General features: G+C 37.5%; 1 protein-coding gene across 11 annotated transcripts in view; it reads left to right on the forward strand.

The window, feature by feature from the left end:
• LOC148060835 (traf2 and NCK-interacting protein kinase-like) overlaps positions 1-20,344 on the forward strand; it is a 62,726-nt gene that overhangs the window by 24,495 nt on the left and 17,887 nt on the right. For 4 of the 11 annotated variants that reach the window (XR_015709277.1, XR_015709278.1, XM_087779969.1 and 1 more), the window contains exons 3-16: positions 5,261-5,317; positions 6,005-6,130; positions 6,288-6,398; positions 7,663-7,753; positions 9,435-9,565; positions 9,635-9,689; positions 9,979-10,057; positions 11,137-11,312; positions 12,804-12,870; positions 13,574-13,772; positions 14,996-15,112; positions 15,999-16,085; positions 17,217-17,417; positions 19,122-19,670. Coding sequence is in view for 9 of the 11 variants with exons in the window: in XM_087779969.1 (XP_087636095.1) it covers positions 5,261-5,317; positions 6,005-6,130; positions 6,288-6,398; positions 7,663-7,753; positions 9,435-9,565; positions 9,635-9,689; positions 9,979-10,057; positions 11,137-11,312; positions 12,804-12,870; positions 13,574-13,772; positions 14,996-15,112; positions 15,999-16,085; positions 17,217-17,417; positions 19,122-19,670 (2,046 nt within the window). In the remaining 2 variants the exon portion in view is untranslated. The remainder of the gene's footprint in view (positions 1-5,260; positions 5,318-6,004; positions 6,131-6,287; positions 6,399-7,662; positions 7,754-9,434; positions 9,566-9,634; positions 9,690-9,978; positions 10,058-11,136; positions 11,313-12,803; positions 12,871-13,573; positions 13,773-14,995; positions 15,113-15,998; positions 16,086-17,216; positions 17,418-19,121; positions 19,671-20,344) is intronic. The other 7 variants (XM_087779972.1, XM_087779975.1, XM_087779974.1 and 4 more) reach the window with 3 other exon arrangements.

Raw genomic sequence — 20,344 nt, forward strand, 5'->3', positions numbered from 1 at the left:
AAAAATTGTGAAAGAGAAAAGCTCAATTTATCAATTGCTGTGTGGTCAGTGGAGACCCTGTCCAAAAGTAAAACACACCAGCAAGTCAACCATGAAATCTTTTGACAGCGATATCAAGTCAGGTACAAGATTTCTGACTACTCGGCGTGCACCACAAGCAAGTGAAAAAAAAGATTCCTAAATCAAATATACTGTAAATGTATAACATTTAACTTGAACAATATATTTTGTGGCACTGTTGTTATTAACGTTAAGAAGGCACTACAATTTCCTTCAACAATTCTACAACAATTGATGCAGAAAATAGACAAAACAAAGACCTGTGTTCTTCGAAACATTTAAATATAGTAGAATAACTACTTTTTCCACTTTGGTATTCCACATTATAAAGCTTGGATACTGTGTGTAACTATCTTGGACATGTCAAGCCTTGAAATTAACCTTAAGAAATGACATATGATAATGAATATCAAAAAAGATTGGTCATTATGCAATGATTATATATTCAGTAGAATTAGATATACTTTATTAATCCCTCTGGAGATCTTTTCGGGAAATTATTTTTTTTATATACATTCTATTTATATATACATTAATAAACGGGATATGCAATAAATGCATGAATATTGTTGTGCAGTCATGGACCTTATAAAGGCCCCTCTGTGTTCATGGATTTCTTAAAACTATGACAATTGAGTGAATTCTTTAATGTTAATTTTTGTTCAATCTTCCTTTTGGAAAAAAAAAATCCATCTTCATATCTCTAACAGCGAAATCAGTGTTGTGTTAGATTTTTCAGCTTTCATGCCCATTAATCCTCTTTTATTATAATTGTGTGAACGTCCGTCTTGAATTGAGTTTGGATCGGCTGGTTATCGCAGTGCTGTCTTCATCACAGCCTGACCATCCTAAGGGGAAAACCTTTTGGTGTGTTATCACTCAAACACACCTGGCCTGGAAGAAATGTGGTGTCTTGGAAGTCGGTGTGAAGTTGATGTGTATTTGTGCGCAACATTTTGCTATCATGTTCAAAGTAGTTTTCACAGGATAAAAGAAAGGTAGAATGAACACATTCGAAGATCATTTCCAGGGCTGGATTTTCGATCACCATCTTTGGCTGTTGATGTTTAAAGTCAGGGTTTGGTTTATTAATAGGATTTTATTTTTCGAAAATGTTGACACCTTAAAAGCACACAACAATACTGTATCAGCTGTCATTCAAAATAATGAACTCCCAGACCAATGCCTAGAAAAGTAGAGGATACATAAAAAAAGAGGATATACTTGCCTATTGTATTCAAAGTGATTCAATAATTACGTGATTAATGATGATAAAATTTGTAAATTAGTAGAGTAGAAAATAGTTTATTGTAATTCACGTGTAATTCAGTCCGCTAGATGGCTTTCTCTGCACGGTTTAGAACAACTTATAATAAAAGATCACATCATTTTTACACTGATGGCGCCACCTACAGACCTCTAAACAACATGAAACTGCTTCATGAAGCTTCATCAGCCCATTACTAGTTTACATGTCAAGTACTGGATGGATAAAAAGGGATAGAAACGGATTATTATGAGGTTAATCTAGAAAAGTATGTGAGGTATTTGTTTATGGGTCACACAGAAAGAAAATGAACAACAACAACAAATCAAACAGATTTTACTCTAAGTTACATTAGCCTGTGACTCTTGATTTGAATGAATGCTTAGGTCAAGTTTTCTCAAAAAGTAAGCTCTAAATTAGATAAAAATGAGTAGTTCACAAACTCTATATTGGACCATCTCATTGCCTATAAATAGTATAGATTACAGTTGGTGATTTCATGCACTTAAAGTTATTTGTATGTTTATGTTTGTTTTGTTTTCAATCTAATGACTAATCTGTGGAAACATGCTGATATTAAACTGGTCTCTGGTGCAGAAATAGTCAAGGATCCCTGATGTAGATCCATAGTTGAACAATATTAAAAGGATTCCTGTTGTAGAGGTGTAGAATTCTTGATGTATGCGCAGAGAAATGTAATATATTATGTTGGGTGGTGTGTTTTTTTTGATTGAAGGAACGTTCAGGTCCACATCAGTTCCAGACCCTTCTGAAGATACAGGAGCAGACAGCTAGTCCTCGGTTCTTGTCCCATTTGCTAGTGGAGCTGGGAGCTGAATGTTGTTTTGCAGGCATTAGTGTTGAGCTCAGTCATCATCAAGGAGAAGCCACATTTTACAGCCTGCTAGTCGAACTTGTGAGGCATGAGAGAGGCAGAGGAGGCAGAAAATACAAAGCGGCAGAGGGAGCAGAAGTCAGCGAGTCGTCGAGAGGCACTCAATGACAGGAAAAAAGGAAATTGGTGCCAGTTAAGAGGGTCAGACTTTGAGAGAATGTACAGCGTAACAGTGAGAGAAACAGATTTAGGTCATTGCCAGAGCAGTAATGAGTGGAGGAAGGGATGGAAATGCTTGTGAAGCTAAAAGCTCTTTGTTATGAATAGTTTAGCTTGGGGAAAGAGTGGGATGGCATTTTTCTCATGGTTTTACAATGTGCTTTTAAAAAATGGCCATGTTCTTTGCGGAAAAAAAGTATGGCTAGAATTACAATCCTCAGTTGGAATAAAATTTCAGGATTAACTAAATTTAAGAAACCGATTTGTGGATCTTCTTTGTTTTTTTTCAGAAGCATTTATATTTGTGGTTGACTGTTTATGCCCAGATCTCACAGAATCGTTTGTTCCTTCTGGAAAACAGTCATGGGTCATCATAGGTTATTTCCAAAAGTAGAGCAGTCTAGTGAACTGTCTGTCTGTTAAGGCTTAGGGGGAATTTTATGTCTGAATGCAAAACTTATCTCAGAAGTTTATGTTGAGTTATTAATAATAAGCCCACACTTGTCTGACATCTGAGCTTTTGAAAATCCAGTTCATGTAACTATTCTCTTGTTGAGGGGTTGCAACTGTGACTTGGAAGAGGCGAACAGCCACCAACTGTAGTCCCTGTTTTTTTTTTCTTCAAAACCATAGTCTCCGTGATTTGAAAATCACATTCGTCGAAATATAATTTGAATCAAGAAAGTAGGCAGTTGCCAAATTTGTGGCCTAGTGGACTGAAAAAACAGCTGCATATTTCCAGAGATGCTGAGCATGCAGTGCAGGCAGTGGAACATGCTGGTGATAATGTCTGTACTATTTTTATGAAGCAGTGGACTCTCACACTTGGTAGCTTCTTTTTTACAATCTGGAACTAAAATCTAGTCGAAGTGGAGTTTGTGATCTCAAAGAACAGCACTTGACTAAGCTACAACCTGCGTGTAATTGTAGTGTTGTAAATATTTTTAAGCCTAGTGGTTACCATCCGTATTTACCATAGAGTTTTTTGTCAGATTCTTCTTTGGACAGAACCATAGATAGTTGGCTTGTGTCAAACCATAAAACATCCCATATTATACGCAGCAGGTCAATGTAATTGTACGCGTAAAACTGGTTGTGTATATTGACAGTGTCTGAATTACAATCATGCTGAACTCGGGATTCCATCTTATACGTCAGATACGTGTTGATGGAGCGTTGCGTCTCGGCGGCTGAGTGATACACACCCTTTCTGATCAATATCTCTGTGTTTTAAGTGCCTCAACTGCGGCGAGCTCTCTGCAGTGGATACACTACACTTTTATTTTTACTGGAGCAAGCGTACATCAGTGAACCATCGGAAAGCATACAGCTTAGATTCCGAGCAAGTAATTTACTTCCGAATCTGACTTTAAAAAGTATAAAATGTTTGCTTTCTTCTAAGCCAAGTGAATTTTTAATTATGCAGCCACATTCCTTTAAAAACTGGGAAAAGACAAAAACTTTCCAATCCGACAAACAGAATTCGGTCTTAAATAAAAAACATAGTGCTAGCTCAAACTACGAAGTTTGCCCTGCTCTGTTTCTGGATGGAACTTGAAAATGAAATGATGTTATCTTTTCTGGCAACTGATGCTGAGATCTTGAGAAAAGGAAAAAAATACATGTTCACTGTTGGCCTAGTGAAAAGCACCTGTTTAAACTTTAAAAACCACAAGAGTCAGAAATGGACTGACTTATCGGAACGTTTCAAGATCAAACCAAACTTGACTTGCATATCGCCCAACCTTACAGAGTAAAATGAGGCACAGTAGAATAATTGGGTCATTTTTACTACCTTGGTGTTGTCCTTTCTTTCTATGAAATGCAAAAACGTGATATGATATGATGGTTTTGTACGTCTTATGCTTGTATAAAAGCTGAATCAATACTGATTTGAGTATGAATGGATAGAGGTCTCCCTGAATCCTTCACAGATAATATCCATGTCCAATTTCTATGCGTCACATCCTCTCTCTTTTACGCAGTGGTACTCTTTCTATCATTTCTTTCATGCGTGGGTGTCCGAGAAGAGTTTTTCAGCCAGTGTGAAAGACTGGACGTCTTTGGTGTCTCAAAGATCTAGTTTGTAAGTGGCTATAATTCTTTTGTTGGATTCCAACAAAGCCTGTCCTTGTGCTTCAGGAATTGGGGCAGTCTGATCCTAATGAGAAATTCCTTTTCAATCTTTCTAGCCACACATTGAATGAGAATATTTGCCCTGTTGTGTGGAACAAAAAGCATTAAACAATCCAAGGGACCTCTGTCTGTAGTTAGAATAAATGACCTTGTTGATCTTAAACAATCTTCCGGTTTATACTGGAGCTTAATCATTACGTTTCAGCTACATGGTGTTTTCTTTTGTATTTAAGTCCCTGTTGGCTCATTTAACCTCAAAGGTCCATGTGAGTTATAGGGTACTGTACGTCATCACTTGTTTTGATGTTTTTACGTTCTTTCCGATTTAGAACCGAGAACATAGCAGTCACTGCTTTGTTTTCCGCTAAAACGGTTTATGCCGACAGTGCTAATACGTCATTCCCAGACGAATACAAAGCAATTGTTACATTCCGTCCAGATAAAGCTGGTTTAAGTCTAAGGATTCTTGCCAGTGTTAGATTAACATGTTTATTTACCTGCTTTGTGTTTCCTGCCTAACAAACTACTTACATTTATCAGGAGACTGAAAATGATCAGCCTTTTTTATTGTGTCAGCTTATTACTGGTACTAATACTAGTACTTTTCATGCTTTCGTCTAGTAAGCACATAATACTTTATGTTCTATTTTTCCAGTTCTTGTTCTGTTGATGCATGTAAAAAGTAAAAAGTATTGTTGGCTACAATATTGATTTTCCCTTTTCCTCTGTTCTTTCTTTTCTAGGGTCGCCATGTCAAGACGGGGCAGCTGGCGGCCATCAAAGTCATGGATGTCACAGGGGTACGTGCAAACACAAGGCACATGTAAAAAAAAAATAGGGCATTTATTTCTGAAAAACAAACCACCTCCTGTGGCTACGACGCTGTTGTCCAAGTTATCTAATTAAGAGTGATGAGTTGGCGAATGTGTTTGATGTAGCAGAGGGGAAACGGGGACAAGCCTTATTGCCATGGTGATGTAAGCTGGAGGTGTGAGGACGGCAGTTATGTCTCTGGTGGGCCTTTATAGCGGGAGGGAATCGCAGCTATATTTAGAGATGTTCTTCAGTCAGTGCTCAGCTGCCAGCAGAAATTCAACAAAGATACTCATGAATGAATGTAAAAAAGAACAAATGAATGGGCATCAGCATGAATGGTCAAGAAGAAAAGTAGAGAAGAAAGTTTCTAACAATACTGTCTAGTTTTACTATGGTGAGATAGTACATACAAAAAATAAGAATGTATTGCAAGCGTTGTTATATGTTCAGAAAATCAACATTACCTTAAACATTTTCATTTCCTCTAATCACACTCACATCCACTAAATAACAATGCTTATGTTTAACATTGGCAAAACTAAGCCTACTTTTTCATCATTGCTGCTTTGATAAATGCTTCAGAAATCCAGACATTTTATATAAATACATTTGAAATGCATTTATAGACAAATACACTGTTCACTCTGAATAACTGTTGTGTTTTCCTTAAGGACGAGGAGGAAGAAATTAAAGCTGAAATCAACATGCTGAAGAAGTACAGCCATCATCGCAACATTGCTACCTACTATGGAGCGTTCATTAAGAAAAATCCACCAGGCATCGATGACCAGCTTTGGGTATGGAAGTACTGCTTCACGTGTTATCTCATTTGTCAAAATATAGCTTATAAATAATATCTACATAATATAAGAAAAGCCTTCTTCATCTTTCCTGGTTTGGGAAATACAGTTTATTCAACATATTAAGTGTTGTGTCAACCCTGTTTGTGTGTAGCTGGTCATGGAGTTCTGTGGTGCCGGGTCGGTGACGGACTTGATCAAGAACACGAAGGGCAACAGTTTGAAGGAGGAGTGGACTGCTTACATCTGCAGAGAGATTCTCAGGGTAAGTGCGAGACATTAATCCAACACAGTGTTTTTTTTTGCTGCAGTTTTTGATTGCTTCCAAACTTTAGAATCAATTCTTTAATAACTTTTTAATCTTGACCAAAAAGAGACTACAACCTTTGATCATTATATAAAACCACCATTTAAGACAACAATAGAAGCAAAAAGATGCTTGTTTTTATGACATGACTCGACTCAAAAACACTTTGACCACAGGTTGCTAACAACATGGATAGCCCTAAAACACAAACCCTAAAGAAGAAAGAAATTGGAGTGAAGAGGAAAACAACAACAACCAAAATAAATCAGATGACAATGAACTATTACGATGTTGTAGAGTTCTAGCCCCAAACACGCCTTACTGGAAAAATGCATTAAACGACAACCAAAAATATTTTTCAAGGAACATACTTTTAGGCACAAAAGAGCCTCTAAGACATGTTTTTTCCTTCAATCCCAAAAATATTTTTCTTTTATTATCTTTAGTTTTAGCTCATTGGCCTGAGTTTCTCTGGACAGCTTTCACCATTTGTGAGCAATTACATTTCCTAAGGGGGCACCGTGTTGTGAGGGGCCATCAAGCAAAAAATGTGTATAAAAAGTATAAAATCTGTCTTTTTTTTTTTTTTTTAAATATAGCAATATAGACTCACAAGATGGCGAAAGAGGATGTAAGTCCCAAAACAAAAACAATACAGTCATATTCAGAAACGACTAATAAATACTACAATTATTAGTTTTTACATGATCTTTAAACCTCATTCAGGCCACATAAAGACAGTCAAATGTTCACAATTTGCCCTGGTCTGGCCCACTTAAAACAACCCGATTTCCTTATTAAAAAACACTAACTATAATAAAACACGTTAGTTACTTAAGCAAACCTTCTGCTAGTGAACCCACAAACCAAATCCAAACTCAAGAGACTTTAAGAGTGAAAAGCCTAAATGATAATCTCCAGACTATTTATAGAAGGATCAAAGAAATATAAAAACATAATTAGTGTTAAAGTGATAAGGGACTCACCTTTCCAATAGATGAGTTATCATTTGAGAGCTCTGGGTGAGTCACTTCCAGGCGTGGACCTCCCCAGACATGTCCCGTCATCCCACTGTTGTGCATGAAAATACGACGTCTTATCTGCGTATTAAATACTGCCACGGAGTTATTTTTAGCCTAGCGAGCCTCGCCGTTACCGTTGTAGACAAACTTGTCCTGTTCGTGTGGCTGCTGTCCTTGATGGTGTGTCTCTCTGTCTGCAGGGTCTGACTCATCTCCATCAGCACAAGGTCATCCACAGAGATATCAAGGGACAGAACGTACTGCTGACTGAGAATGCAGAGGTCAAACTCGGTCAGTCTCTCGTCTGAACCCACTTGACAAAAAATCTTCTAGATTGTTCAGACAGTATCATGTTTCCGTGTGTGTGTGTGTGTGCTTATTTTGTGCGGAATATACACACATTTATCTCTCTCATGTCATTTCTATGATTCTCAAAAAAAAAGGGCTACTTTTCCTTGAACAACCCACGGTTTGATGCCCAGTCAGGAGTGTGTGAGCTTCTTGTCACACCTGTTCCGTGAATCTTGATGTCAGATCAGAACCAAGCCAAATTACAACACAAAACATTGCAATGTGTAGTGTAAGATAGATTCACGTAATGTACATTTCATCACAATATTTGTGACAATCATCATGGTCATCATTGCAGTTTTCAAAATGTTAAAATTTAGAAAACACAACAATGTATTAAGGCGTCGTACACACAATGATTACGGCTAGGATGCATGTCAGCCCCACTAGTCATGGTGAGATGTTCACATGAGAGTTACTTTAATGATCAATATTGATCAAAAACTAACACACACACAAGTGTTTGTAGTTACACAAGTGGATATTGAATTATTCACAAACTTATAAACATGTTCTCATTCACCAAATTGATGATCAGTATTTATTAAGACAACATTGATCATTTTATACTGAATATTGTAATCCCCTTATTTCATGCTATTTAGAAAAAAAAGTAAAGGAATTATAAGCTTATTTGATAATATAACAAACAAAATGATCAGCGTCTGAGTCTTTCTCTATGAGAGTCACAGACTGTTGTGAAACAACATAATGTTTGATCAAACTAAAGCTGCAGAATTAAAGCAGCTAAAGCCGGTTTCCCTCATGTCATCACACGATCTGAGCGATCTGCTTGAAAAACAAGCTTATATAAATATACCGTCACATGATTTTTTCATTTGTAGACAAAATCCTTTTATTTTATAAATGTAATAAGAATTTATCTGAAGCTCAGACAATCAGACCATCTTCACATCATCATCACCACTGAGTACTTTTAGCTACTGATTTACAGTTGTATTCCTGTTAAACTCCATTTTAAGATGTTTCAAACAAGCCCCTGATCTTCAATGTAAATCAAGTATTTGTTTTAATAACGCAAGTAATATAAGTAATGTAAAATATAAATATTTACGCCAAAGCTCGTCTGCATTAATTTAAATTTAAGTATGTGATCGATTTGAGAAAGGTTTTTAAAATGAATGAAAATAAATGGTTAATCCACTTTAAATCAATGTTTTAATTGTTTTTTCTGATCGCGGAGAGAATGATTACTCTGGTTCATTTAAATATCTGAATTAGGGCGTGGAAAGGGACAAACAAGTCTGCGATTAATTCCACGTTGATAAGAATGTAAAAGGAAAAGTTCTTGCGCAGATTCAAAAATGAATGTGAGTGTACGTGTGAGGCCTCATGTGTTTTACAACACAAATTCTGTGAAGAAGTAAAAAAGTAAAATGAAGTTTCTCTTCTTAGAAAATAAATGAGGTTTCTCAAATGTAAGCATGACTGAACGCTCGGCCTTTATATGACAAGTAATTAAAACAGCATCTGTATTTATTGATTTGAGGAAGATTCCAATGATATAGACTGATGCATCTGGTTTTTGGAGGGGTATGGCTGCTCATCTTTCCCCTTGATCATTTAACCTTCCAACCATCTCCATGTCTCAATCCTGCAGTGGACTTCGGGGTTTCGGCTCAGTTGGATCGGACGGTCGGAAGAAGAAACACATTTATCGGCACGCCTTATTGGATGGCACCTGAGGTCATTGCCTGTGATGAGAATCCTGATGCCACTTATGACTTCAAGGTGCTTAACTTTTTGCTTTTGTTTCCTGTTCAGCTTTGTTTGTGACCTTTCTCTATTGTTTTTGTTCAGAGTGATTTATGGTCGTTGGGCATCACAGCCATTGAAATGGCAGAAGGAGCTCCACGTAAGTTACCAGTAGACACAAGATAAGTCACTCGGAAGACTTTAGTATGTTTTTGTACTTTTCTCATACGTGTTCGTGAATGTTAGAAATGGAATCATAAACAGTAAAATTAACAAGAAATTCTGGAAAAAATCAATCATCGTTATCAAATTATGGTATATTCATTTTAACCTGCTAAAGATGAAGTTTTAATGCAAAAACTATGCAAGATTTCATTTTTAACAAAGGAAAGCTTTAGGTGTCGTTGTGAGGTTTTATGTAAATATTTGTGTCACTTTCCTCTATGCAGCGCTTTGTGACATGCATCCAATGAGAGCCCTCTTCCTCATCCCACGCAACCCTGCCCCCCGACTCAAGTCAAAGAAGTGGTGAGTCTTCCTTAGTTTAAATGTGAAAAGTAAATGATGGGTAATTCTGATTATACAATGACGTATGTGCGTCTCTTCTGCTAAAGAGCACCTTGAATTTGATGTAATTCAGGTTAGACTTGTAGTCAAGACCGGAGAGACCAAGACTTTTCCGGATGGAGACTGAGACAAAAATGAAAATACTTTTTTTTTTTTATTTAATCAACTCTATTTGTCTTTTTAGTTTGTATTTGTTTCAGTCACATATTTTAATTCTAATTTTGGTCTTGTTAGCAGTTGATATATTTTTTGTATTTCAGCATTCATTCTCTATGTCGTCTAGTTTAGTCATCAGTTTACTAAAAGTCTGATTATTTTAGTCTTATTTTAGTTCAGGAAAACCTCTAATATATTAGTCTAATTGTTTTATTACAGTTTATTTTTAGTTCTAACCAACGGAAAGTGACAAGCTTTTTCTGCTGTCAAAAACATTTGTGTGTTTAAGTATATTTTTTCTCAATGCAAGCATAGTTTATATTCGGTAAACCACATTTAATGGATGGTTTTATTAGTTGCTAAAAAAGTATTGTTTAGTCAATTTAAGTTATCATCACATTACCAGCCTTTGCGTTTCTGTCACATATTCTTGTTTACATTATTATATAAAGGATCAGAAACATGTTACCTGAGACCAGGTCACATGGATAAAAATGAGCAGTCTCAAAAAGTACAACACTAATATAGATTACACTAAAAAAAAGATTCCATTCTAGGTTACATATTGGAAAAAAAGGGCTTGTGAGAACAATGTGTTGTAGAGATAAAGACATACATGAATCCTGTTTTATCAGCAATGTCTATGTGCAGTTCCAATGCTTAAAATCAAGAACAGAGCAATGATGGGGTTGATCAAACTGTGGTCAAATACTAATAAGATCAGGTTTTAAAATCAATTTATGTTTGCAAAATGGACATAGAGTTGATCAAATATTTATGTATTTTGGTACTGACAGAGTCCACCTGAGGCTTTAAGGCGGCATGCGTTTTCTTGTACTTGACTCCCATTTGTGTAGATTGAAGAACCAGGTTTTTTTGTTCAGGTCAAAGAAGTTCCAGTCCTTCATAGACGGCTGTCTGGTGAAGAGCCACAGTCAAAGACCCAGCACCGAGCAGCTCCTCAAGCATCCTTTCATCAGAGACCTGCCAAATGAAAGGCAGATCCGAATTCAGTTGAAGGACCATATTGACCGGACCAAGAAGAAGCGAGGAGAGAGAGGTGAGGAAACCAGCATCAGCATCTAGAATTTAAAATGTATATTTAGTCACATATGGAACCTTATGCAGAGAGAGAGGTGTGTTGAATTAATCATTTCTAATCAATAGTTACTAATAAACAAAACCTGTCTTATGTAAAGTAAAGTAAGTTGGATTTCCAGGTTGTCTTCTCTGGGTTTCTATCTTCATCTCTCCTGCCTTTTCTCAATATTACAATGTTTAATATTAAAAGTATGTTATAAGAAAAGCTGGGAAATACTTTCTTTCAAGAGAGGCTCAAGAGCTGCTCGAGGATTTTTTTTAGATAAGGAGAATGTTGGCCTCCTAAAAAAAAATTAAGATCAGATAAGTGGATCTTGGCGCCTATCGAGGCTGCTATTTAAATTAGTTTTTAAAATTTCTGATCTGATAATATAAGCGCACAAAATTACAAGACTCATAGTGTCAGGGGTGATTTTGAGTTGTGGCAATATGTCCATTTTTTTTTAATATATAATGCTGTCCACCTGGATTACTGTCTCCACCCCTGTGTGTAAACTTTGATCTTGAGGACAACCAACATATACATTGAAGCAGCTGTTGATTATGTTTGTTAACAGGCGCATAAGAAGCACATTAAATGAATAGGAAAGAAAAATAGAAGGTCCCAAATTGTGCCCTTTTTCTGTTTTTTGACTTGTTCTCATAGTAATAAAACAACATATTTCTTTCTTTAAGCTTTCGAAGCAGAAGTTTGAATTGGACATTTCAAAGCAGAAGAGCAGTGAAACATTCACACTATATGATCGGATTAGCTTGAAATTCTCAGGAGATTAAATACAATTATACTAATTTCCCAATCGTTTACGGCGACGCTTACATCTCTGCTAGAAGCAAAGCTTTTCCACTGACCTGTCGCTACCCTAGGGAGGTTGGTCAGACCAATGAGCGGGCTTAACTGGGTAAACTGGGGCACTGAGGGAAGCGTTTCATTTTCGATTTGGAAATGGAGCTAAAAAAAAAATCCAGAGAGGATAGTTGATACAGGGGAGATGATATTAAGAGGCTTTCTTAAAACTGAGCTCGGCTGTTAGATATCATGCTCTTTCTCTAACTAACACGAAAAACCAAGATAAACGGCATGGAAAAAAAATGAAGGTCAAACTTTTCTCTCCTGCTATTATTCATCTCAGCCAGAAATACATGACAAGATTGGCTGTCATCTCTTTTTCAAAATATCGTTATCCAGTTGTACATCAAAACTAAGCTAGAATCACAAAAACTGCTCGGGGAGAGAAAATGCTCTGGAGCAGATGGCCTGATTTTTAGACTCGTCTTGTCATTGTTGAGACAGCAACTTTCTGCTCCTTCCATTTCTGTCACATCGGGAGGACTTTTGCCCTCAAGCATCTGTAGCGCTAACACTATAAATAGCAGGGGAGGATATTAAATGTGAATTTCTATAGTTTGGCTCGCTGTAAATCTTTTCTTTTTCCCCCCAATTGTCCTTCAGATGAAACCGAGTACGAGTACAGCGGAAGTGAAGAGGAGGATGAAGAAAGAGAGATGGGTGAACCGAGGTCAGTCTTTTATTTTACTTATGTTTCTGTAGGTTGGCAAAAAGTATTCTATAGCAACTATTTCTATTATGAACAACTAGCATCCCACGCCAGCAAGGCCCTGCGGGGGTCCTTGGTTCCTGGGATGAAGACTAACTGATCATACTCCAAAGATCCCAGCAGTCTTCAAGACTTGGCGATAGACAACATTTGAGGTTTTACTGACGCTGATGATAATATCATCCCTTTTTCCGATTCGACTCAGGGCCACGTAAAGTTGATCGTGGGGGAAGAATTTGGAAAAGCTAGGACCCAACGAGGAAGGAAGGACATTAGGGAAAATAAAACTTTCTTTCCCAACAAGGAAAAAAGTTGAATTGTTATGTTTGGGCGCCAAATGCCCGTAGAGTAAAACAATCACTGCAGCTGAATCCGTCTAGAATCAGTCTGAAATTTTGCATGGATACTCTTTATTAGATAAAAAATTAAAGGCCAAATCTGTTGGAGTTTAGATAATGTTACTGGCTCCCCCCTGTGTGGGAATCGTGTAATTGAAATGTGGAAGCTTCTTTGCAATTTGTTTACAAAACAAGATGAAGGCTGTTGTTGTGCCAGTTATTCATTTTATGCCCCTGGTTAGTTGTAGATCCAATTAAAAATATCAAAAGTAATAATAATAATGCGTTTACTAATTGGATGTTTTTGTCATTTCATTATACATCAGCTCCATCATAAACGTCCCTGGGGAGTCCACACTGAGGCGGGACTTCCTTCGCCTCCAGCTGGCCAATAAGGAGCGTTCGGAGGCCCAACGCCGGCAGCAACTGGAGCAACAACAGAACGAGGAGCACAAGCGCCTGTTGTTGGCTGAGAGACAGAAACGCATTGAGGAGCAGAAGGAGCAACGACGGCGCCTGGAGGAGGTTAGTTTGTGCAGGATGCTCCGCATATGACCTCCGCTCTTGTTTTCTTTGAATGGTACAAGTGATGCTTGATGAATCATTCACTTACATGAAATAACAACATCATTTAAGATATTGAACTAGTGTCAGAGATATGTTATCAACTTGAAAAATATTTATTTTGGTAGCATTTTGACATGGCGAATCAGTGGAAGCCGCCCTGTTCATTTTAAAGGTAGATGATGTTCAAAACATGCTGCTTAATATTATTAGCATGCCGCTAAATATTGTTAGCAAGGTGTATTGTGATTTATTATTTGATCATATTATCGTATTTGGCCTCAATTCGGGTTTTAAATTAAAATTTCAGCCTTTTATCCACTCACCGTCATGTTGATGAAGGGTCTCTACAAGTGTTATACATGCAATAATATCCACTCCAAAAATGCACAAAGACATCCTTTAGTTTTAGTGGACATAAGCGTGAGCAAAAAAAGGAGTTAAATTAGAATTTTTGGTGAATTATCACTTTCAAGGGAACCAAGATCAATTGCATTCTATAAAACATAAGAAATTAGACAGCACTTTATTTATTTTCTACTTCTTATAGTTCCAGTGGTAAAGTTCTACCTTTCAATAAATTAGTGAAAAAATTCCCTAAGATTTTCTCTATCACGCCAACCTCCAAAAAGATGTATATTTTTTTCAATATGGATCACTATATTGCGTCCACAAGTTTGTTGAAGGATCCTTTGATAAGCAGTTAAACGATATTAATTATATTAAAGAACCCGCAGAGATGGTAAAGTCAAATTCATCATTAAGAGAACACAGGATGTGGAATTGTGAGTAAAGGGGTTTAATAAAAACACCTCTGAGGTGTGATTTGTATTTATTTTATATTTCTTATATAGAGATCTGACTGTTCATTTGTTTGCAATTGGTAATCCGTCAAGTCTAAATCAGATTAATACACTTTTATATTGTTATAAGTACTCAACATAAGAATTTAGATTCAAAATATAGTCAATTTTCCTGTCTCTCAATAGATGCTGCAGCTTCATCTATGACTCTGGCAGTGGCGACTATTAATTCCTCTGAGCAGGCTCACAGTCTTTAATCTGCAACCTCAAACTGGAGTTCAAACAGACTCTACTTTTTAGTCGACCATAACTGAGCCCTAAATGACCTGCCAACTCCAGGTCTGTGCTGATGCAATTATACTTCCTCTGCTCTCACCACAGCAGCAATTGCGAGAGCGTGAACTCAGGAAGCAGCACGAGCGAGAGCAGAGACGCCGCTATGAGGAAATGGAACAGCTCCGCAGAGAGGAGGAGCGACGGCATGCAGAGAGAGAGCAGGTTTGTAGTCCAAATAAATCACAACTAAATGTTTGTCTACACAGTTAAATAAAGTCAGGAAATACTGGAATTTTGAAAAGCAGCAACAATATGGAAAAATCATATGGTGGTGTAAAAAGTTTGGGGTCCACGTTTGAGTTTTTTGTGATCATTTCCGCTCCCCCTACTGGAAAAAGGCCACTTAACATTCAATAATTATAATAATACTATGTATGTTATCTTGTTATTAAAAGTAGATTATATATTTTGACTAGAACTGCAAAAATAAAAAGAATTGCACGTTTTTTTTAAACAAGATCATTTATTTTTCCTTCAAAGATGTCAATTTCTGTGTGTTTTCCAGAGGGAGGTTCTTAGATAAAATTTGGTTTTATTATGATAAAACAATGATGTAAGATGTAAGAAGACCTGTGCGTGTAAAAAGCTTAAGGTTGAAAAAAAAATGTGCTTATTGTAAAAAAAAACCAAAAAAAAAAAAAACCTTACCCTTGACTTGAATGTCAAAGGTATTACTCTATAAAAAAAAAAGGTGAACTTTTTTAGTCTTGAAACATTATTGTTGTGCAATATTGATGATATGTTGTGTTGATATTTCTTGGCTAAAATGTAATCTTAGGTTAAACATTTCACATACCTTCAAAATGGTATAAATACCTTCATAGTATGCTCTTCGAACCTATAGTTTTGAGCTGAGTCAGACATACTCTTTTCTCTACAAAGCCTTCCTTCCACTTTATCTAACTTCTATCTCACCTCTGTCGCAGTAATCTCCAGGGATTATCTTTCTCTATTTCTTTCTTCCTGCCCTCGTCTGTAATCTGATGTTCACATTTCCTGTCATTTTTCTCTGTCTGCTGCTCTCTCTTCGTGCCGACATGCTGCTCAGGAGTATATCCGTAGACAGCTGGAGGAGGAACAGCGGCAGTTAGAGATTCTCCAGCAGCAGCTACTGCAGGAGCAGGCGTTACTGCTGGTAACTGAAGCCTCTCTGTGTGTACACTGTGCTGTGTGGCCCTTGAAGTCACTGCATGGCTTCATTTCTGCTTTAAATTATTCTTTTTTTGTTTTGAATTTAATAGCATTAGCAGACCTGAGTATCACCATTATTACTTTTCTCTTGTGAATTTGACGTTGTTTGTTTCGTGTATTTATTGTTTTCTTCCCATCTTTTTCTTCTTGAAAAATAAATAAATAGTTAAACCTTAAATAAAAAAATAATAAATAGGTGATAATAACATTAAATTGAAGATTTATTTTTGAACAAATTGTTGTTTCATGAAAAAGCAAACTAAGAAAAAGAAAATAAATAAAAAGAAAGGTTCACCTGAATCAAGAAGTTTAATTGGTACAATACGTTTTTTTTCCCCTTATTCAATTGTTCACTTTGTAACGCCTGCTTTTAAAGCGATGTTAAGAGAGTATAAACCTATTGTTTATACCAAACCTTGGCAAAGCATATTTGTGACAGATATTTATGTCTATTATTTACATTTATAGGACTTTGTCCATCGCTAATGTGATTTTTGTCATGTATTGCCCTCCAAAAGATTTACATGAATATAAAAAAGAAAAGAAAAAAGGGTTTCGTGTTGGAAAACAAAAAGAAAATATAACTAGAGAAGGTTGAATGAGGTGCAATGAAATTTTTGCATGTTTAGATTTAAAAATAAATGATTTACTCTTTTGACCCTTACAACAGCCACTGTATAAAATGTGGAAAATGAATCGTGCACCACTGGTTATTCCCACATTGGCGTGTAATAATTTGTGATTTGAGAAGTGCACATTTCTTGGTGCTCCAATGTGAAACCAAAATGAACATATCATTTATTCCTGAGAGCATATAATGTGGTCCACATTCCTTAGTAATTATTTCAGGCTTTCTTTAAACTACTCGTTGGTATGCAGCATTATTTTGTGCACGTCAGTGCAATGATGGTTTGAAATCAATCATCTTCTCAAGTTTTCATCTTGGTATTGCAAGAACATGGCAGCTGTCATTGGCATATCTGTGCTCTCAATAGTTCTCCCTCTTATCATCTCTTACCACTATCTCCAATTCTGTCATTGTTCAAACACCTTCCTCTCCTATTGAACCCTCCAGGAATACAAACGTAAACAGATCGAGGAGCAGCGGCAGGCGGAGCGGCTCCAGAGGCAGCTCCATCAGGAGAGAGCCTACCTGGTGTCTCTACAGCAGCAGCAGCAGCAGCAGCAGCAGGAGGGACGACAGGCGGAGAAGAAACAACTGTACCACTACAAAGATGTCGTCAATCCGAACGACAAACCCGCTTGGGCTAAAGAGGTACACGCATCATCATAGTCTGGATTGAATTAATAAATGTACCTCTTATTTGATCTGTTTACTGATTGACCACCAACAACTTCCTGTTTTTGATCCTTTTAACTTGTTTCCATGTTCATCAAACCCTTCATCAGTCCAGTATGAACTTAAGCAGTTCTTCTTAATGCCCTGACCATGTTTAAACTTGGATACACAGGGTTATCGTACGGTCCAGGAGAAAATCTAAATGCTCAGTTTCTGGTAATACGAACAAATCCGGTTCTCTACCATGTACTGGTCTTGACCTTCCCCAAGTGTTTTTTTTCTTCCTATAGACCACCTGTGTCAAACTCGTAGCCAAATCTGGACGCCAAGACATTTTATGTGGGTTGCCTGATGGTTGGCTCAAATCAATGAATATCGTTGTTCATTTTGATATTTTGACTTTTAAATAGTTTAAGGTAAATATTATAGAAAATGGATTTGAACAATTGTACAGAGACTAATTAAAAGATTAAATTAAAAGAAAATACATTTCAATGGGAGTGTTTGATGATGGTGGAAAAACCCAAATATTACTTTGTAATATTGTCGTTTTAGGCACTAGATTTTTCTGTCAGACTCATAACATTTTCTTCAGCCATGACTCATTAAACCAGTGTTCCTCACTACCACAGGGTCGGCGACGGTACCGATCCATGAGGCATTTGATACCGGGCCATAGAGAAAGAGATTATTAGAGAAGAAATTATTGAATTATTAATTTATTTTGTATTGATTATTATTGTCTTAAATATATTTTATTTTGGAAAGAAAACAGGATTTTCTCCAAAGTCAAATTAGCATGTTAAGGTACTATTTCGTTGAAGTTTACTAAAAAAAAAACAAGTGAAACTCTGTCAAGTCACTCAAACTCTGTATGGGATCATATTATTGTAGAAAAAGCCCAGGGCTCTTACCTACACAGCGTTATGGTGAAAAATGTATTTATGCACCACATTTTTTTGCTGCGCCTTTTTATTTTTGTTTTATCTGTAGGTCGTTATGCCGACATTAAACCGGTCCGCGCTGTAAAAAGCTTTGGGGACCACTGGTCTAAAGGAATTTGGCCCCTTGTGTAATTGAGTTCGACATCCCTGCTCTAGACCATGGATTGAGATGAGCTTTTCTAGGTGAAGACGTCACACTGTCGACACGCAGGTGTTTCTAAATCCTTCTTCTGAAAAGTAACATTAGGAGGAATAGGAGCTTAATATTACAAATTTGAATTTTAAACCCTTACAATCAAAAATACTAAAAGTTTACTTATGACGCATCAACCCGCAGAACTGCTGAGTCTTTTTATAGACCTAGAAGACTCAAGTGAAAGCATCAACGAGGAGTACAAACAGGGCATTAACCTACATTTAACTGAATACATAAGACCTAAGCAGCTCAATGAATTATCCAGTCACTGAATTCTAAAAACCTATCTGGCTTCCTGTCGGCATGGGAAAGAAGCACACCGTGCCTTCTGTGTTGGTAAACAGCCCAAACTCATCTTATCAGGTCTCTTGGTCACAGTTCTCCCTAATGTCTGTTTAACACTCTTGTGCCTTTTAATTCATTTAATTATACATTAATTTACAGGGTTGAGTTGAAGCTTTTTTTTTTGGACAGTAAAGCGTGTCCTGCCGTGATGTCTGCGCAACTGTATGGCTTTGTTGACCCTCCTTTGACTCCTAGGTCCAGAAGCAGCAGCATGGTAACCTGCCCCGCCCCCATCTCCGTCATCACCAGTCATTCAACCAACCACCTTTGTCCTCGGCCTCGCACGGCCTGCCAAGAGCTCACGCTCCTAGGCGCACACCATCCCATGCCAACAAGCTCCTTCCCTCTCACATTCCCCGTATGCCTGTAGACCGTGGGGATGCCTTGGATGCGGGGTTGAAACAGGAAATAAGTCAGCAGGTCAGAGAGTTGAGGGCGAAGAAACTCAGTCAGAAAGGCCACATTCCGGTGGCTCTCCAGGATCAGGCGCCCGGCCAGGGACCAAGTAAGACACAGAAAGAGGCCTCCGGCCAGGCTGTCCAATCTAATCCGGTGGCCAAGTCCATTCCACTGGTGCTCAACAGTCAGAAAGAGATGTCAAAGAGCAGGCCTCTCTCTGTACCTAACCAAGGGGCCATTCAGGGCCCACAAATAAAAGCAGTTCAACCCGCCCAACAGCTCCTTGGACAGGATCAGGAGCCCAAGTCGGGACCTAAGATTGCTCTCAACCTTCCCGTCAAAGTGGTTAGTGGCCATCTCAGCCCGTTGTAGAATAGATGTAGATTTAGTCTATCTTTAGTCGCTCAATCCCATTTTGGTTTGGGTCACCCACAGATGTGCGACACCTTCTCACAAACATCCACAAATAACCACCTCCTAATGCCACCATTCTTTCTTACTGTATAGATTCCTATTCACCTTTAGGATCGAGGACTTTTCAAAAGTATGTTTAAGCAGCTCTAGGTACTAATTCACAAATTTGTTTTTTCCTATCACTGGACAGTGTTATTGCATTGTCGTGAAAACGTTTAGCATCATGCAGAAAGGCCTTGTGGCAGGCTTTCAAATGTTCTGTCAGTGTTTCCGCCATGATGGAAATGAATGCAACTCAATGAGACTGATCCTCTGACAGTTTGGTGACTATCACCGTTGGAGAAAATGTGAAAATGAGTAGCAGTAAAACAATAAAATATAAATCAATTTAGGAAAAGGTTGTACAGAAAACTGCTGTAGCCCAGTATCCAAAATAATTTACCTTGTAGGCCCCACGGCCAGTTAAGTGTGAGGCCCCTGATCTACATGGAAAAAGAAGTAACGATTTTACATAGAGCTGCTTTAATGTCTTGACTACTAATCAAACGAAGATGAATGAAAAGCCAACATAGATCAATACGAAGTCACTGGTCAACTTTTTCTGT

Source organism: Callionymus lyra, chromosome 18 (assembly GCF_982586985.1).
Source record: "Callionymus lyra chromosome 18, fCalLyr1.hap1.1, whole genome shotgun sequence".
Classification (NCBI taxonomy): domain Eukaryota; kingdom Metazoa; phylum Chordata; class Actinopteri; order Syngnathiformes; family Callionymidae; genus Callionymus; species Callionymus lyra.